We start from the raw sequence: 20,392 nt of genomic DNA, 5'->3' as shown, positions 1-20,392 counted from the left end.
TCTATCCCCCTACCCTGCCCCTACCCCTAAACCTAACCCTCACAGGAAACTGTGCAAACTTTTACTTTTTCACAAAAACTCATTCTATATGATTTATAAACCCATTTACATTGTGGGGACCGCTGGCTGGTCCCCACGATGTAGGTGAACTCAGGTTTATATTACATCATGGGGACATTTGGTCCCCACAATGTAATATAAACAAAAGCACACACACACACACACACACACACACACACACACCAAAATATGTATAATTGAATGAATGAATAAATAGTGCAAAAAGTGATATGCTCAGTTTACAAAATAAAAAAGTGTATATTGTAAATAATAAATAAAGACTAATTTATTTGATAATACATGTAGTGCATTAATGGCGTGTTAATATACTTCCTTCTTTTAACATGGAAAAATAAGCGATTTGTTTCTGTATAAATAAATTGGCTAAAATTGACTTCAAGCCCCTCCACTTTCCAAGACAATATTTGAAGATCTTTATATGTAGGATGATTCATCTGGTGCTTCTGCTGTAATTATAACAAACTTTCCTACCAACCAAAATCTGGAACAATTAATATATTTTAATAACCTTACCTATAATTAATTTCATGTTTCCAGAAGAGCTGTTCTGCTCTTTAATAATAATAATAAGTTCTTCAGGGACTAAATGAAAATATAAAATTCATTATTAATGGGTTATTGTTTTGTATATATTTAAACTATTATTTAAAAAATATTTTACCATAGTAAAATAATTGTAAGTCATTTTGTGGCCTCTTTGGAAGTTTACTGAGGCGCTCTAGTGGGTAGTCTGCTGACCAACTGCTTTTAACCAAATTATCCAAAACGTGCAGTGTTGGGAGGCCTCCTGGAGCAGGGATGAGAAACACTTTTACAGTACATTTATTACAGGGACAAACCCTTTTAAACCATTTTGTTCTTTGCTCAGGGAAAAACACCTTTGCAGGGTTTGAACTAGGGCTGTCACAATATTGGATTTTTCACACCACGGTTATTGTGGCCAAAAAATATCACGGTATCGATATATTGCGATATTTATAGAATCCTTGGGGGGGGGGGGGGGGGGGGGATTTATCAGTCTAAATAAAGAAAACGCGGTACTTAAAATAATCACCCTTTATTTAAATACGTGAACACAGAAAATCGCTGTTAACAGGTTAATATAACATTTCCCATTCCATGAATAGTAAAATAATCACAACTTACTCTGTAAAATGGAGTAATCTGCAGGATGATGGACACGGAGATGGGTTGATGGTGTTGCCACCCTTTACATGTCATGGTATCATAAGCGTCCTATTCATTTTAAATATCGTGGTTATCGCCAATACCGGTATAATCGTCACACCCTAAATTAACACGATATCGATATTTCATGCTTTGAATATCACGGTTATCGTCAATACCGGTATATTGCGACACCCCTAGTTTGAAACTATAACCATTTGAAAGTTCTTCCCCACACTCCCATAATATGTGTGAGATCAGACACAGGCCAGTTTATTTTTGTGTATGTGTTTTGGGGAGTTAATGCAGAAAACCAGCTGTAATTCCTACAATTCCTATTTGAAAACGGATGGATTCTCTCTCCATACAAAATAATCTCTCTTTTCTCTCAGTCTGTGACTCACTGTGTGTGTATGTATGCCAGCAGCTCCAAACATAAAGGTCTCTCTGTTTGCCTGTTCTGTGGTTCTTTTTTCAGTGCTACCAGCTTTCACTATTCCCAACACTCCCTGACTCAAAAGACTGTTGCTGGTAATTGATTTATTAAGGAATACAAATGTAAAGACTATGGAATTGTGGTATTGTTTGAGAAATCAATGGCAACATCAATGGCTCAGTGTCAAGTATGGCCCCTGTCTGACCAGGGTGGCAGGTAGGATGACTACTGAGACCTGTCCAGAGTGACAATGGCCTTGTGGACTGTAGATGAAGAGGCAGCACCAGATGGGAGATGGTGATGAAGACCAGGATTAGACCAGGACTAGAGCCAGGATAAATGGCAGAAACAGGAACACACCACAATGCACAATGAACGCACGCAATGAACCAGCAAAGACATGAGGGAAAGAAGCAAAATATAAAAGGGAACAGCACATGAGGATCAGGTGGATACAATCACACTAATTTCCAGGGGGATACAGGGAGGTGCCAGCTTTGGAAAATTCTGATGACCAGGAAACACAGAGGGTGGAATGGGTAGGAATAGGATTGATGGTCCTTTTAGGAACATGAACTCACTCCAATGGTGGGTACTTGAAAATGGCGTTATTGCTAGAATGGCGTTATTTGTCTTAGGGACAAACTCTTGATTGGGGAAGGACCTTGGGATGAATTCAGGGGCAATGACTGCACTAGCAAGGAGGGAGATGGTTTGGGAAATGGGTTCAGGGGATACAGGAACAGATACTGATACTGGCTCAAGGGGTTCCTTAAGGACTGCTGAAATGCCCTCCAGGGTTTCGGGGACAGACACTGGACTGGTTTCAGAAGTGCCCTCCTTGTCTTCAAGAACAAACACTGGACTTAATATAGGGGTGCTCTCGAGGGCTGTTAAAACACCCTCCAGAGCAGCAGCTACAGACAATGGGCTTAACTCAGGGGCGCCCTCGGGGGCCGCTGAAACTGACTCCTGGGCTTCAGGAACAAACACTGGACTTGACTTAGGGGTGCTCTCGAGGGCTGCTGAAACGTCCTCCGAGGCAGCAAGGACAGCCACTGGACTTGACTTGGAGAACTCTCCTGGGCTGCACTGGAGCCAACACTGGACTGTACTCAGGGGCTGGAGCCGGCACTAGACTGTTCTCAGATAAAAGCATCTGACTTGCCAACATAGGCCTTCTTTTGCTTATGAGGGCATTCAAATTTGTGCTCTACTGACTCAGGAATGACTGGAGTGAACTTGACTGGCTCTGAATTGGCAGAAGCGAGCTTGACTGGCTCTGGAATGACTAGAGTGGGCTTGCTGGCATAGGAATGACTGGAACAGGCTTGACTAACTCTGGAATGGCTGGAGCGGGCTCGACTGGCTCAGGAGTGTCTGGAGCGAACTTGACTGGCTCTGGAATGACAGGAGTGGACTTTGGAACAGACTTAACTGCCCTCCTTCTCGACCTTCACTTGAATGTGGGGGTCTGTAGAGGGTCCTGGACATGACAAGGGAGGGAGGAGTGGGATGGTCCCTGCAGGCAGGTTCTGATGGTAGTGATTCACCTTCCCCTCCTTGCGAAGATGCAGATGTAGCACAGTTAAGTTCATAATGGGGAAGGAAGAGGACAGGGTCGACGAATAACTGCTGACTGAGCTTTTATTGACTTGAAAAAGGTTCAATAGATAGACTGTGCAGCGCACAACAACAAAAATAAATAAAATCCACAAAGGGCTTCACTCCAGGTTCGGTATACACAATCCACAAGGACTTCACTCCAAGTAACTCAACGTGCCTCTGTCAGCAGTTCCCCTCTCTCTCACACACTTCTGCTTCTCACGGCGTTTTATCCTGTCTCCGCGCCAATCACTGGAATGAGAAACAGGTGTTTGTGATTTGCATTCAACACACTCACTTACCGAGCATCTCCCGCTATTCTCTCCCATTGCAGACCTCGCTAAACCACGCCCCTCTCGCCACAGCAGATATCTGGAGAAGTTCTATAAATCTATACTCCTCAGCAGTTTCATCTTCCACTAAGGTAACGGGTCATCCAGACAGAGGTTGAAGACGTTCTTGAGAGCCATGGCTTGATACTCAATGCCCCTGCCATTGTCCAGAAAAACTGGGCGAAGGATCCAACATCTTGTCCTTGCTGGCGACGTGATCCCAGCCCCCGCTGGTGAGCCCTTCTTTCCCGGGCAGTAGCAGGGGGAACTACCCTGATGCTCATCCTGCTGGGTCCTGAATACCAGGCAGGAACCCAAGGAACCAGAAACTTGAATGATATTTTAGATGAAGCACCGATCTTGCTGCCAGGCAGTGAACATCAGTGGCCAGGAAGTCTTAGGATACGGGGCGAGACAGGAAAACAAACAAAAGACTCACAATAACAAAACAAGACACAAAGAGACAACAAAAACAAGACTAGGACTAGAGCAAGGATAAACAACAGAAACACACCACAATGCACAATGAAAGCGTGCAAAAAAACAGTAAAGAAATTAGAGAAAGAGGCACAATCAGCTAAGGAGGACTAAGGAAGAGGGCGTAGTAACAGGAAACAAGGAGACAGGACTAGAGGAGCACATGACCAACACAAACAAAGACAGCCATGTGCTGAGTTGTGGGTTTCTCCTTCGGCTGAAATCACGTTTCGGTGGGGGTCGATTGTTCACCCGCGGTAGAAATCGCATTCCGGGTGGGAGAGAAATGGGAATGCGGGGGCAACGCGATGCGACCGCAAAGGGCACTCCCCCCACCCCCCACTGACCTGAGTCTTCAGCCGTGTTTAACGTTTTCTCTCTCTGTGCATGTGTGCTCATCTTGTTACTTAAATTGTAGGAGCTCATATTCAGGAGTGGGAATGATCTAGATGTATCTCACTTAGAAAACCAACAGATATTCTCTGTGAAAACTCTGTGAAACTAAATTTAAACAATTCCATGTCAATTTGAATTGATTGGACTTCTTTCAAAAATGATGTGTCTCCAGTATTTTTCTTCTGCCAGATATAATTTCTATCTCTTCTCTGCAGAACTCCTTCAGTTTCTCTCTCAGATGAGACACAGATTTACCAATTTCATCAAAAGAGATGAGAACAGACAGTGATTCTGGGTGAGTCTGAAGATCCAGGAGGGACAGAGAGAGAATGAAAACTTTACACAAACACAAAACCAGAAAATTAGATTCATATATGAGTATACTACCTTACTGAACACAATGTTCTACGATTGGATTGGAGGAGAGTCCTAAATGAACAGCTCTTCCAGCATTCAATAGTTGTTCTTCTGCTCAAAACTCACCTTTTACCTAAAACAGGTCTGTCTGCACTGAGAGCAGCTGTAGACTCTCTTCTGATCATCCTGATCCCAGCAGCCTGTAATACAGTTCATACAGTAACTGTGTCCACAGGGAATGGTCACTGAATCCTTCAATAGATCTAGACAGATTGAGCAGTTGAAAAGATCCTGAGCCAAAGAAACACTGGATCCTGCCATTTCACAGTGTGTAGACACAATAACTGTTATACTTCCTGTTTTTTGTTTTTTTTTGTTGTTAAGCGAGACATGTTTCATACTGGTGGTGTGTCCCTTAGTGTGATACACCTGCATTATCTAGAAACTGTTCACAATAAAAAGGTCCACAAGTTTAGAGATTGTGAAAATGTAAAGTATAACAACTAGATGGCGCTCTAACACTGTTTTTCAGTAATTGTGATGTAATGTATTGTAATGTCTAGTAGTGTTTAGTAAAGGCTGCCTTAACCCGTTAAAAAAGATGTTCCTTGTACAACATCCTTTTGTAATATCTGTGAATGTAAATTGAATAATTGTGTACTGCCATCTCTCTCTCTCTCTCTCTCTCTCTCTCTCTCTCTCTCTATATATATATGTATATATATATATATATGTATATGTATATTTACACATACTACCATTTAAAAGTTTGGAAACATTACTAGTTTTAATGTTTTAAGAAGACTCTTCTCCTCATCAAGCCTGCATTTATTTGATCATAAATACAGAAAAAAACAGTAATATTGTAAAATATTATTACAATTTAAAATAATGGTTTTCTATTATAATATACTTTAAAATATAATTTATGTCTGTGATGCAAAGCTGAATTTTCAGCATCATTAAATCCAGTCTTCAGTGTCACATGATCCTTCAGAAATCATTCTAATATGCTGATTGATGAACAAATGTTGTGCTGCTTAATATTTTTTTATAACGTGACACATTTGTTCAGGATTCTTTGATGAATAAAAAGTAAAAAAAAAAAACAAAACAGCATTTATTTAAATTAAATCTTTTGTAACAATATACACTACTGTTCAAAAGTTTGGATTCAGTATTTTTTTCTTTCTTTCTTTTTAGAAGAAATTAATACATTTTTTCAGCAAGGATGTGTTAAATTGTTGAAAAGTGATAGTAAAGATTTATATTGTTAGAAAATATTTCTGTGTTGAATAAATACTGTTCTTTTTGACTATTTATTCATCAATGAATCCTGAAAAAAGTATCACAGTTTCCAAAATATATTAACCTCTTCCACTCTGCCGGCCCGTGGGCGGGCCGAAACGACGTCATAATATTTTCACTTATTTTGTTTTAAAATTTCTGGAGATACTACCAACCCATATATGGTACCATTTGAAAGCTTAGAATCTAATCTTTACAAAGAATATAATGACTTCTGTGTTTATGTTACACAAATTAGTAAGATAAAGCTTAAATATACAATCATGCCAAAAACGCCCCTCCCCTTGACTATGATGAGGAAATATAAATATGAATATGAATTTTTCGCATATTTCATAAAACAGACATGTCATATATCAGAAGAAAGCTCTCATTCTCAGGAATTCGGCTATATAGTTTATTTTATTGTTTTAACAACATAATTTGAACGATCTTCAAAAGAATCGCGCAATAAATTTGATAAATGTGGAAAAAACAAACACAAACGTCACATTTCTACCCCTTTCAATGCTTCTCTAAGATAAAATCAGCCACAAACTCTATATCATCTTTTACCTTATGAAGTTTTCTTTCAAATGAGCCTACTTTCACTTTTCTGTGAACTTATATTGGTAAATAATCCACTGTTATGTCGCGGTTGTCTGAAACACAAAATGGAGACGAATGAAGAAACACGCGATCTTCACACCATCATCCAAACGGTCTGGCTTCCTTCAGTGATGACGATGATATACATATCAGGCAGGTGTATAAAGCTAAGGATCCTATTTGTCCAGGGACATGTCAATCAAGCTTCTAGTCCAATCAGATGGCGAGATATTTAACAAATCATTGAGGCAGACAGGCGGGATCACACCGCAGCTTTACACACACACACACACACACGCGCTTCAGTTTCACGTGGTGGGCGTTTGATCGCATTGCGAGTGATGAGAGGAGCTGTTTGATGGAAGATTTGCATGTGCTTTCATAGTTTGTGTATTGTTTTGACCTCTAAAATGGCATATGGAGAGGGAAAAGCGCCAATGGCACCGATAGAAATGTTTTTGAAGTACTTGAAAGTGATGAGGCATGGACCAGTGACGCCGTGTTATGATTCGGCGAAAATGACAGCTCGCTTTTATCGAAGGAGACGACTGGACCCTGCGTTTGACTGGTAAGCTCATATATTCCTGCATTTACAATGCTAATGCTTATTTAATGATAAAATTATTATTTTTAAATGGGAAAGCACAGCAACTAAGCCAATAAACTGTTACATTTGACAAAACATTTGACGAAACTGCGTATAAGTATGCATACTCATACATATTAGTATACAAGTATGCAGACTTCAATAAAATCGTCATTTGAGTAAATCTACATTTTGAAATCGTAAAATGTATATTATTATATTGTAAACAACTAACTAACAACTTTTATTTTTTGTTTCAGATGCTGCATGAAATCCTGGACCACCGGAACAGATGGTCCTCAGCTTCACATCTTCAAGACAGGCCAGAGGAAGGTGATGCTCTCAACACAAGGGACAAAATATTATAGTGATGCACAGAATGATAAAAATGTGGAGGATGTAGATCATGTTTTACATTGTTAAAGACCACATACATTTTATTTTATATGTTATTCTGTCTTGTGTCACCTGAAAGGAGAATAAAAAGTGTAAAACGCTAAACAAAATCTCATTCTTTTATGCTTTTTAGCATAGTACTTGTTTTGCATCTCAGAGACAAAGATGAAAATTAAGAAAATCAATAAATAATAAAATAAAGTGCTATACCATATAATAAAAGTAGGATTTTTGGGGTAATGCGGTCTGTAAAACCTGTTTTTGCAAAGGACAATCCAAAGAACACTTGCATACACTAAAATATAATTTTGCCTCCCTTCAGTTACATTTCAATAACTTCTGTTTAGAAGATGATAGATTCAAAATATTTTTTTCTAGTACAAGCTGTTACCTAGTGGAATCAAAGAAAACAACCAGCAGGTCCCTAGAGCAAACAGAACCTGATTTACAGATTTTCAAAAACAGGATTTTAAACAAAAAAAAAACAAAAATCGCCTATTTTTTAAGTGCTTATTACAGTATTTTAAATGCATACAATGTAATTTCTGAAGTATTACAGTCTGATTTTGTTATTTTGAGGGGTTTTCTTTACAATGACACCAATATTTTACATTTCTCTCACTGTATGTGTGAAGGGTGAACATTTAAACTTTGGTATGTCAAATTCAGGCGGAAATCTAAAAAATGCCTCGGAGTGGAAGAGGTTTTAAGCAACACAACTGTTTCCAACCTTGTTAATAACTGAGTATCAAATCAGCATATTAGAATGATTTCTGAAGGATCATGTGACACAAAAGACTGGAGTAATGGCTGATGAAAATTCAGCTTTGCATTACAGAAAAAAATATATAATTTAAAGTATATTAAAATATAAAACTATTATTTTAAATTGTAATAATATTTCACAATATTACTGTTTTTTTTTCTGTATTTTGATCAAATAAATGCAGGCTTGATGAGCATAAGAGACTTATTTCAAAAACATTAAAAATAGTAATGTTTCCAAACTTTGGTAGTGTGTATATATATATATATATATATATATATATATATATATATATATATATATATATATATATTCATAGGATGAGATGGACCAGATAGCATGAATGAAAAGCATCAAACAAGGGAACTCCAACATCCGCCTCCTCCACCTCCACCCTAATCTTCTCTAAACTGATTTAAACTTTTACTAATGAAGTAATAGTAAGCTGATGACCTTCAGTAGACATTTTGACTGTCTTGAGTGTTGGGAGCTCAATAAAACATTTTTAAAACATTAGATGTTTGTGTTATCAGAGGGATACTGTATATATGACCACTTGTAAAATGCTTTTCATTCATAAATAAATAAATATTTATGAATGAATGCTTTTCACCCATAACAAATAAACAAATAAAATGTCAGTATTAGTAATAATAGGTGTAATTGCACATTTGTCAACAAAACCTTAAAATGAAGCATACGAGTTTGTGAGACCATAAGAAACAAACTCAGTCAAGTCTCCCCAAAGTTTTAAATTATGGTGTTCCAAATTATTATCATATTAATGTAGGCTACTATGGTATTTACATTGTATTCCACTGTAACATGGTACAAAAAACATGGAAGTGCTAAGGTACTTTATGTCAGTGGTACGTCCTTTTACATCATATAGTAGACTTAACTCCAAATTTAACAAGAAAATCGTCCAATGAAATGTTAAAATAGGACTTAACATTTAAACTTGCTTTGAAAAAGATGAGTGGTCTGGATGACCAGAGGAGTTTAGCGGTTTTCTCACGCCGCAGGCTGGTTTCCAGGGGTGCGCGTGTGATTCCCGGATAGGGGAGGACTGCGAGCTTGTGGTGGGGGCAGACAGCTGCCCAGTCTCAAACAGCCGTTTTCATATATGGTCACGTAATCATGGCAACCTTTACGTACCCATGCTAAAAACAGACCAGACATTACACGAGCGCGTGGAGGAAGGTGACGGAGCGGCCTACAAGTACCACACGGCGAGACACCATTACAACTGGATTTCTTCTGAAAGAAAATTTAGAAAAATAAAAAATAAACAGAACAATACACACCGGAGTGTGTTCGCCAGGCGCGTGCGCTCCGCGTGATGAGCGTGGGTTTGGATTATTGGTGCCCTAGAACGCGCGAGACCATGGAGAGTTTAGAGAGGCAGCTGATATGCCCCATTTGTCTTGAGATCTTCACCAAGCCGGTGGTAATCTTACCGTGCCAGCACAACCTCTGCCGCAAATGTGCCAATGACATCTTTCAGGTACCACCAATGTATACTTAAAATGAAACGAAAAAATTGAAAGTTAATAATGTTTAAAACAATAGTGTTTTGGAATGTTTTATTCCATAACACTATAATTCAAAAACTTGCTTGAGAAGCTGGGATAACCAGCTGGTAGGCCTATATTGGTCCATCCCAGATTGTCTATTGCTTGGAATGGCTAGCTTGAAACAGCTAGTAACCAGTTTAGACTAGCTAGACATGTTTCAAAACTACCATCTTAAACTGGATTTTCCAACAGTGATTTAAAATCAGCAGCCATATATTGATAACTTATATACTATATAGGTTATGTTGGATATATATATATATATATATATATATATATATATATATATATATATATATATATATATAGGCTATAAGTTATGGGCAAAATTGTTCGATTTTATTCTTTCACAGAAACCAGATGTAGTAAGTAGCAAAAGAGAGTGGGATTTTGTTCAAGAATTAAGGTTATAAAAAGAAAAATGGTTAAAGAGGTAACATTTTAAGTCATTAAAATATCAGAATTGGGAACAAATGTTACATCCTCAAGTCCTATACAGTTAAAACAAGAGTGTAAAAAGAAACATGCTGGATTTGCTACTAAGCTAGACAAAATATTTTAATGAGTAATAAGTGCAGAACTGAAACTATTGAATCACACACACACAAAAAGATTTTATTATTGTTACTATTATTTTATTTTTTATCATTAGTAATGGCATCATAATTGATCTTTTTTGCTCATTTTTATTACAGGTAAAGTAGTATTTCTTCTATCGACATATTTATTTACAATGTTGTTTTATTTACATTTAATGTCTGAGATTGTACAGTACCAATCCTTTGTAAGGAAAATTTGAAATAATTAAAGTAAAAGCCAAAATATATATAACAAAAACATTTGTGTGTACGTTTCAGGCCTCAAACCCCTACTTGCCAACAAGAGGAGGTTCTTCCTTGGGCTCAGGCGGCCGGTTCCGCTGCCCATCCTGTAGGCATGAAGTGGTTCTGGATAGACATGGGGTGTATGGCCTACAGAGGAACCTGCTGGTGGAGAACATCATAGATATGTACAAACAGGAATCCAGCAGGTATTATTACTATAACTAAGACTTACAGCTTCATTTCACTTTCTCTAATCATTTATAATGTCTAATCATTTGGAATCCTGTTGCAACTCAGACATTCTATTCTATTCTATTCTATTCTATTCTATTCTATTCTATTCTATTCTATTCTATTCTATTCCAGCACATGGTCATTTGTGTGTGTGCTGGACTATATTTATAAATAGGCCAATGTGACAGGAGCTATTTCAGACACATCTTCTGTGTTTATCAGTCCCCCCACCACACACACATTTGGAAACACATCAACATGAGCAACTACTTTCTCTCACTGTGCACTTCTAATGCAAACTAAAAGAAAATTAAACTAAACAAAAGATATGCTGTGATATCATCACAGCAGTGATTGTGTTACTATTATAGGGAGGTGAGTATTTCATTGCTTGGAAATTTGTTGTGTTTTTCTTTGTTGTTTTTTATTTATTATTCATTCTTGTTCTATTCTCTGTACATTCATATACACCGATCAGGCATAACATTATGACCACTGACAGGTGAAGTGAATAACACTGATTATCTCTTCATCACAGCACCTGTTAGTGCATGGGATATATTAGGCAGCAAGTAAATTTTGTCCTCAAAGTTGATGTGTTAGAAGCAGGAAAAATGGGCAAGTGTAAGGATTCAAGCGAGTTTGACAAGGGCCAAATTGTGATGGCTAGACGACTGGGTCAGAGCATCTCCAATACTGCAGCTTATGTGGGGTGTTCCCGGTCTGCAGTGGTCAGTATCTATCAAAAGTTGTCAAAGGAAGGAACAGTGGTGAACTGGCGGGAGCGAAGGCTGGCCCGTGTGGTCCGATCCAACAGACGAGCTACTGTAGCTTAAATTGCTCAAGAAGTTAATGCTGGTTCTGATAGAAAGGTGTCAGAATACACAGTGCATCGCAGTTTGTTGCGTATGGGGCTGCGTAGCCGCAGACCAGTCAGGGTGCCCATGCTGACCCTGTCCACCGCCGAAAGCAGTGGGCACGTTAGCTTCAGAACTGGACCACGGAGCAATGGAAGAAGGTGGCCTGGTCTGATGAATCGCATTTTCTTTTACATCACGTGAATGGCCGGGTGCGTGTGTGTCGCAACCAACACAATATTAGGAAGGCGGTCATAATGTTATGCCTGATCGGTGTACATTTTTTAAAAACACTGGTAGGCATAAAGATAGACAATTTAAGTAAAAATCTGTCTGATTCTCTGTCAGCAGCAGTAAGCCTGAGCCAGATGTGAAGAATGATGAGTTGATGTGTGAGGAGCATCAGGAAGAGAAGATTAATATATACTGTGTGACCTGCTCCGTTCCCACTTGTTCCTTATGTAAAGTGTTTGGGAGTCATCAGTCCTGTGAGGTTGCTCCACTCAAATCTGTCTACGAGACCCAGAAAGTGAGACTCTTCTTATTATCATCTCTCTGCACCTCTGTATTCTTTATCTCATGTTGATTGATCAGTTTATATTTCTGTGATTGTGTGTGCAGACAGAGTTGTCTGATGGCGTTGCTGTGTTGGTTGGCAACAATGACAGAATTCAGGGCATCATCAGTCAGCTAGAGGAAAGCTGCAGATCTGTGGAGGTCAGTGTCTGTGTGTATTATCATTATCAATGACTGATCCTTTTTTTGTTGACCAATTCCATTGCATCATAACTCTCAGGTTGATTTCTTACATTACGGTCCTAGTAATGATGCCAGTGCATGTGTGTTTGTGTAGGAAAATGGCCGTAGGCAGAAGTCTCGTGTATGCGAGTGGTTTGATCGTCTGTACGCTCTTTTGGAAGAGCGCAGAGGAGACCTCACACTAAAGATCACTGCAGAACAGCAGGAGAAACTCGATTACATCAGTGGCCTACAGCGCAAGTACATGCACACACACAAACACACAAAAATAAAAATAATATCAAAGGTCACATTTCTGATGACAGGTAACTGTCTGTAACATGTGACAAATAATCATGAAGAACAGCTGCTATTCTGATAAAAAATACTTTTAATTTAATTTAATTTAAAGGGTTAGATCACCCAAAAATGTTATTTCTGTCATTATTTAATCACCCTCACCCTGTAAGACCTTCGTTCATTAAATTAAGATATTTTTGATGAAATCCAAGAGGTATATGACTTGATGGCGAATATAATCACCATTTTCAAGGCCCAGAAAGGTACTAAAGACATCGTTAAAACAGTCAGCGTGACTGCAGTGGTTCAACCTTAATTTCATGAAGTGACAAGAATACTTTTTTGTGCGCAAAAACAAAACAAAAATAACGAGTTTATTCAACAATCTCTTCTCTTCCCTGTAGTTATCCTTATGCAGGTGACGCAGTGCAGGCTTCCCTGTTTACGTCTGAATGCCGGCTACATATTAGCCAAAGCTGCACACATGAGCAGCACGACGCATGCGTGTGATGCTGACGCAGGTGCCGGCCAATAATGAGTACAATAACAAAGACTATAGAATAACACAAGACGCGTCACTCGTATTGTTTTGAATGGGAGAAAGTGTAATGAGCAATATGGCGTAATAAGTCCCGCCTGCTACATAAGAGCCAATCGCGATTGGTAAAGTCATCGCGTCTCTTCAGTGGCCGTTAGAATCACCGGTTTCTATAGAAACAGTCAGACGCGCGCTTCCGAAGAGACGCGCATTTAGGTCTGCGCATGCGCATTCGCTTGATCCAGCCTGAAAAATACATTTTTTTTGTCATGATTCAAGCATTTAGAAACTAAATTTATGAGCTGGATGTTGTTAGATTTCATTGGTCATTTCAAATATGAAATTTAATCGTAAGGTTGGCGAGCAGTTTTGGAGAATTTGATGTTTCCCCATTCAAAGAGATAGGAGCTGCATGATGCCCAGGATGCCTGAGAGGCGTTTCAAAGATGGCCGCCGAGTGAAATGACTTGTCTTAAAGGGACTTTGACGTAAACAATGTATGAGAATGACACAGAAGAGAAGATATTGTTGAATAAAGCCATTATTTTTATGTTTTGCGCACAAAAAGTATTCTTGTTACATCATAAAATTAAGGTTGAACCACTGTAGTCAAGTTTTAACGATGTCATTAGTAACTTTCTGGACCTTGAAAGTGATAAAATACAGTACTTTTGAAAAAAATGTATCATAGTTTGCCCAAAAATGATAGAATGATTTCTAAAGGATTATGTGACACTGAAGACTGGCTGCCGAAAATTCAGCTTTGCCATCATAGGAATAAATTACTTTTTAAAATATATTACAAAGCATAAGAGACGTCTTTCAAAACATTAAACAATCTTACTGACCCCAAAATGTTGAATGGTAGATAAATAACAGATGAGCAAATAATGCTCTCATCATGATTTCTCTATTTTCCCATGCTAAGTATGTTTATGCATGTGCATGTTTACAAAATCTGCTAATCACAGTAATGACCTGTGCAGGTACAGAGAGCACTTGGACAACGCAGCCAAACTAGTGGAGACAGGAATTCAGACAATGGAGGAATCCGAGATGGCCATCTTCCTGCAGGTCAACAAAGTTCTTTATTGCATGCTTTTTTCTTTTCATAAAAACAAACCAACAAACACTTAATGTAATATAATTATAGAAAAAGAAAGAGAAGAAAATAGAAAATAGAAAAGAAAGCACATTTTTCTTAAGCAATGAAGTCTCTAATCGAAATGTCTCTCTAACAGAATACAAAGCCTCTACTACAGAAGTAAGATTCAAATAATCACCATTTTACTGATTCTAAAAATATTTAAACATCAGACACTTGTGTTTTATGCCATCTAATTCATTCTGTCTCATGTTAGGATCGCAGAAGGCAGGAATGTGTCTCATTTAGAAAAGGTGGAGCGTGGATATGAAAATATGGATCATTTCACTGCAAACTTCCAGCCTGAACGAAGAGCAATACTCAGTATAGACTTCATCAGGGGTAAAACTAACTCTAATCCTAACCTAAGGTGTCAGGTAAGGTTTTTTGTAATGTCTCTTTATAAGAGCTCTTTCTCTTATTATAGATGGTGACGACAATGAAGAGGATGATGATGATGAAGAATTAACAGGTACTGTTATTCCTGAGACTCAAGCATCTTCAAGGACAACACCCATCCCACAGAGACAAACACCTGTACCGAACCCCCCAGCAACGACAGCAGACGCCTCCCAAATGTCATCAAAACCCAACCAATCAGTGAACATCAACCCAGCAGAGAACACGCCCTTATTTACGCCCGCTCCAGACTCCAGTCTCAACCCTTCTACAGATGCGCCAGCTCAGGTATGGGTTTCTCCTTCCTCTAATCTCATCCATATTTGTAATTCCTTGGAATTACATATTTTTTTAGGATGGGTCAGTAATGTTTAAAGTTAAGATACTGAAAAACACAATTGGAATCTGAGGACATTATGGATCATAAATCAGCTTTTACTGAGTTTGGATCATCTTACATTTTGCTGAGATTATACCTTATTATTGACCCCAAAATATGGGCGCTTTTATAATTTATTGTCCTTTTCATAAATATATGTTATAAGGGGCGTAGTTTGCGGGGGGGGGGGATGGGGGGGAGGTAACCCCCCCAATATTCAAATCCATCAGTTACAACCCCCCCAATATTTCAACATGAAAATCACAGTAGATCTATACTAACATATGTATAATTCATTTATTTTGTTACAATAATTTTGTTTCTAATCAAATGAGTTTGTCATAATAAATTAGTCAAAAAAAAGTGCCTTCCTTCCATTGAACCGATTGGTTACGCCCAACCAATGCGCATCGCACTTTCACCAAAACAACGCGAGTGGAGCTCTAATGTTTGAATGGAGATTACGGGTAGCACCAAGAAATGAAGAGAACCGTTGCCCAGCCGACTATTTTAAATTTCTGTTCAAAGAGGGATGTTAAAAAGAATAAAACATGTTCTGAGAAGGAGGTATGAAAACATTGTAATAGCTAAGTACACTTCACATATATTTTAGCTAGCTAATCCATTGTAATTTAGCCATAACTATCAGTGTAACTGTAACCACTTACTAAAACAGCCGTCTGTTTTGTTACTTAATTTTTCAATAATGTCTTATCAATGACAAAAGTATTCACATCGATGTTTGTTTTCATCCTTAATTAATCTGATTTTGAACGAATTTGCTTGAATGAACGATTTAAGTAGCTCACTCATTAAAACATCGAATCGCTGCCACCTACTGGCGGTTTTAATATTTAACATAATTTCTTTCTTTTTAAAATCACTCCGTTATGTTAGAATTTGATGAATGGTTATAGATAAATTCCATAAAGTTATGATAGATAGATAGATAGATAGATAGATAGATAGATAGATAGATAGATAGATAGATAGATAGATAGATAGATAGATAGATAGATAGATAGATAGATAGATAGATAGATAGATAGGAAATAAATTATCCAATAACACTACACATAAAACAGATTTTTTTTTTAATTAAAAAAATTACAGGCAGCATACCAACGCTCAACCCCCCCAATGTTGAAGCCAAATCTACGCCCTTGTATGTTATATAAATTATAAAAGCGTCCATATTTTGGGGTCATGTGTTTAAATTTTGATATTAGTGATATTATTGGCGATTGATATACTTTTTTGTAAAATAAATATTTCAGTAAAATTCAGTGAATTATATTGCAAAATTATAATTTTGAACATACATTGATTTCATGTCTTATGGCCATATTATTTCACAATATCACTCTCATGTGCTAAATTCATTTAATTTTAAAATCAGAAAGAGGTTTGGCAGCCAAACTCTGACCTGCCTCCTCTTGATCTTTCAAGTCAATTCAACATTATTTCATGTGAGCATACATGGATTCGGTAGATCGTTCAAACCACAAATCAGTTTGCTCTGTCTGTCTTTCTCACGGTCTCCATTTATCGGTCTCTCCATCTCACTTTCTCATCTTTTCCATACATTTAGGTAAATGCTGGTCCCAGCCAGACATCTGAGGATGGACCACGCCATGTTTTCTCTTTTTCCTGGTTAAATGTGCCAAAATAAAATCAGACTAAGTTGGTAAACCTGCAACATCCCAGTGACGTTCCAGAAAAAAACTGTTGTACTTCATAACTAATATTTTGTTACTTTGACAATCATAGACTAGGCCTACATTAAAGTTAGAAATTTGAACAGTATAATCCACAACTGTTAAATATTAAATCTTTACTGCTGAATAAAATACAAAATAAAGAATTATGAATAAATGTATAAACAGTCTCTTTTGTATATGCCAATAATGCCTGTTTCTGAATACATTAAAAGAGATGGGAAAAGACACTAAACTCAAAGTATTCACAAGGGTAAACCGTGAACATGACTTATATTACTTTAGAAATGGAATTAAAAACATTTTTTTTTTTGTGTAATTCATTATTTATTTCCCTAAATCGTCCATAATTTTGCGGTTGTTGCTCGCGCGCTGGGCCAGTTGTTCGGCTCGCGCCATTTGCAGCACCTCGCGCAACAGGTGAAAAGTCAGATCCAGCGAGATTGGCGGGTCCTCAGACCGGCGCTCGCGTTCCAAGAAGCGGTTCATGATCCCGTTACCGACACTACCGACCTTGCCTCCTAACAGCCGCTGCGTGAGCTGCAGCTGAAGTGCCTCGGTGCGTGACGGGGATCTCCGGTCGGGCGCGCGCGGGCTGTGAGCAGTGTTGTCCATCCTGAAGAAGTACTCCTCTCCTAAACGCATCAGAAAAGGCAGCTGAGTGTCCGTGTGTCCTGGAGCGGACTCAGACAGCGAGACGTGGACACCGAGAGTCACCGCAGCGAGTAGCACGTGCAGCTTCATTGAGGGAAATTCCCTGGAATCTGAATAAACGTAATATACAGTAGGCAGTAGTAGCTACAATAGGCGATAAAATAGTTTCCAGGACTTGGTTGAGACTGCATGATTTTTCTTTAATGTATGCCCTATGTATGACAATTCTTCTTATAGGCCTAACGTTAGGCCTATATATCGCTAATGACAATAGGCCACCCCAGTCAAATTAATAAAAATTAATACTTTAATTAAATTAGACTAATACATACCCATATATGGGATTCTACAAGTATTCCTAAGGTATAGGCTAGTGAAAATTCTTATTTTTCCACATTGTTCTTATTTAATACAAAGCTTTTCCTTACAAATTAGATAAAAGTTTAAGGAATTTGCTATTTATTTTGTATTTTTCTTTAAATGACAGCAGCACTAATGATGCATGTTTAGTAACTTTACAATAAGGTTTCATTAGTTAACATTAACTACTTTAGATGAACTAAGAATGAACAATACTTATACAGCATTTATTAATCTTGTTAATGTTAATTTCAAAATTTAGGCTACATTATTAAAATCAAAAGTTGTATTTGTTAACATTAATGCACTGTAAACCACTGTAGCATGAGCCAACAATGAACGACAGCTTTTTTATTATCTAACATTAACAAAGATTAATACTGTAACAAATGCATTGCTCGTTATGTTAGCTAATACATTAACTACTGTTAAGAAAGAAGACCTTATTGAAAAGTGTTACCCTTGCTCCAAAGAGCAGTGGAAGAACATCTGACCTGTTGTAGCTATACTGTTTAATATTTAATGTATAGGCTATTGTTTTGCAGTGTAGTTTTTACGTCATAACATGTTTCCTTCTCAATTCTATTGCATACCTTTGTTTATTTATGGCTTTGAAACAAGCAAAAAATAAATCTCAGATTTTTAATGTGGTCTAAGACTTTTGGACCCCTTATCCGGTGTGGCTAAGAAACTTCGCGCTGATTCCATTTCATTATTTTAAAACAGTCATTTATTAATAAGATAAAAACATTAAGTAGCACATAGACACTCATTAGAATAGCTAAAGTTATCATTTATGTCATTGCGTAAAAGCCATGTATTGAGTTCATGCTCACCTCAGGTGCTCTCCGGATGTTTGTGAGTATGCTGTGGGTGCAGCGCGAGCATCGCTGCCTGGGGTTTATTTATATAACGCGGGATGGCAGAATCACCAGAATGAGTATGACAGAATATTTGGCTGCTGTTCAGTAAAAAATGAAAATGCTCTTGCATTCTGTCCAGTGTTTAGTATCACACCGTAGATTGAATCGAGAGTCAGTAGGCTATCTTCTGAATTTACCGGGCTTTTCTTAATTCGTGTTAATGAATCAATCAGATTCAACCGCCGGTAATTAAGAGACTCTGCTGATGACGCCGAGGGAGGGCAACTTACGTCACTTACATTACACAACTAACGTCATTCTCAGAAATTTGACAAGTGTTTGAAAAGCTTACTTTTATAACTTGGATTAGATTAGTCTAGTGTTTTATAACTGCAAGTAATTCGTTTCCCTCATTTAGATAAAATAAAACGTTTGTGTGTGTGTGTGTGTGTGTTCCTATAATTTCTATTATTCTGTATACTGACAGATTAGTTAGCTAGCCTATCTCAAAGTAGTTCATTATAAAAAGTGTTCTGATAAAGTCAGTAAAACACAAACAGCTGCTCCATACCAAACAGATCAAATTAAAAGTAATTTTTGTAGGCCTATAAAACACTGGCATTTAGCCTATATTGTGTAAAAAAATATATTGGAGGAAGATGGGGGATGACCCCTCCTATTTATATATGAAGAGTTTATTTGCAAAAACAGATAACTCCATTTTTATGAATTCTCACAAATCATGTTTTTTTTATTGTGCATTCCAATTAATAACAATCAAACTGCAGTTGGGCTGTTTTGATTAAGTAATGATAACTCTAAAAAATATAGGTAAATTAAAAAATTAAAATTCATTGAAAGTATGTTATATATATATATATATATCAAAAGTTTGTTTTTTAGCAAAAGCAGATAACTCCAACAGTCGTTTTTTGGCAAAATCAGATAACTCCAGAGGTGGAGATTCCAGGGGTCAGAAAGTAAAAGTCCTGCCATATTTTTATTCCACCCACTGAAGCATTAATGAGATAATTAAGTGATAAATTGAGAGATGATTGAGCATTATTGAAGACACCTGATGATAACAAGCAGAATCACCAAAGGAGAAAATCACAATTTTTAAGTTACCATCATCGAGGTCAGGGTTTGTTTTAGTTGAGCTCTTGATCCTTGACTTTTTAATATTAGATTTTGTTTGGGCAGTTTTAACTGCATTAAAACCAAACAGACAAGCAAAGTTAAAAGATTATCAGGTTTTGGTTAAGTTTTTACATAAACATTATTTGATCTGAATCACTGAACTCATTTAGAG

General features: G+C 37.5%; 1 protein-coding gene across 2 annotated transcripts; it reads left to right on the top strand.

The window, feature by feature from the left end:
- Window positions 1-9,471: 9,471 nt before the first annotated feature.
- On the top strand, window positions 9,472-17,415 carry trim55a (tripartite motif containing 55a). 2 transcript variants are annotated; one of them, XM_067362347.1, is made up of 10 exons: window positions 9,472-10,002; window positions 10,930-11,102; window positions 12,336-12,516; window positions 12,609-12,704; window positions 12,841-12,986; window positions 14,550-14,637; window positions 14,805-14,827; window positions 14,925-15,049; window positions 15,135-15,394; window positions 17,077-17,415. In XM_067362347.1, exons 1-10 carry the CDS (start codon window positions 9,838-9,840, stop codon window positions 17,155-17,157), a joined length of 1,338 nt encoding a protein of 445 aa, XP_067218448.1. In that variant the 5' UTR covers window positions 9,472-9,837; the 3' UTR covers window positions 17,158-17,415. The 2 variants fall into 2 exon arrangements, with proteins under 2 accessions (XP_067218448.1, XP_067218449.1); XM_067362348.1 differs by having other exon boundaries at window positions 9,474-10,002; window positions 12,339-12,516; window positions 17,077-17,414.
- The last annotated feature ends 2,977 nt before the right edge of the window (window positions 17,416-20,392 follow it).

The sequence above is a fragment of the Chanodichthys erythropterus genome, chromosome 16 (assembly GCF_024489055.1).
Source record: "Chanodichthys erythropterus isolate Z2021 chromosome 16, ASM2448905v1, whole genome shotgun sequence".
Classification (NCBI taxonomy): domain Eukaryota; kingdom Metazoa; phylum Chordata; class Actinopteri; order Cypriniformes; family Xenocyprididae; genus Chanodichthys; species Chanodichthys erythropterus.
Note: the sequence above shows the minus strand (reverse complement) of the source record. Positions and strands in the feature narration are given on the sequence as shown.

Bases quoted from the DNA above. Each gene is read 5' to 3' on its own strand.
- trim55a (XM_067362347.1), top strand. From the start codon at position 9,838: ATGAGCGTGGGTTTGGATTATTGGTGCCCTAGAACGCGCGAGACCATG. The intron at 11,103-12,335 runs GTATTATTACTA...ATTCTCTGTCAG, and splicing joins TACAAACAGGAATCCAGCAG to CAGCAGTAAGCCTGAGCCAG. The intron at 14,638-14,804 runs GTCAACAAAGTT...TCTCTCTAACAG, and splicing joins AGATGGCCATCTTCCTGCAG to AATACAAAGCCTCTACTACA.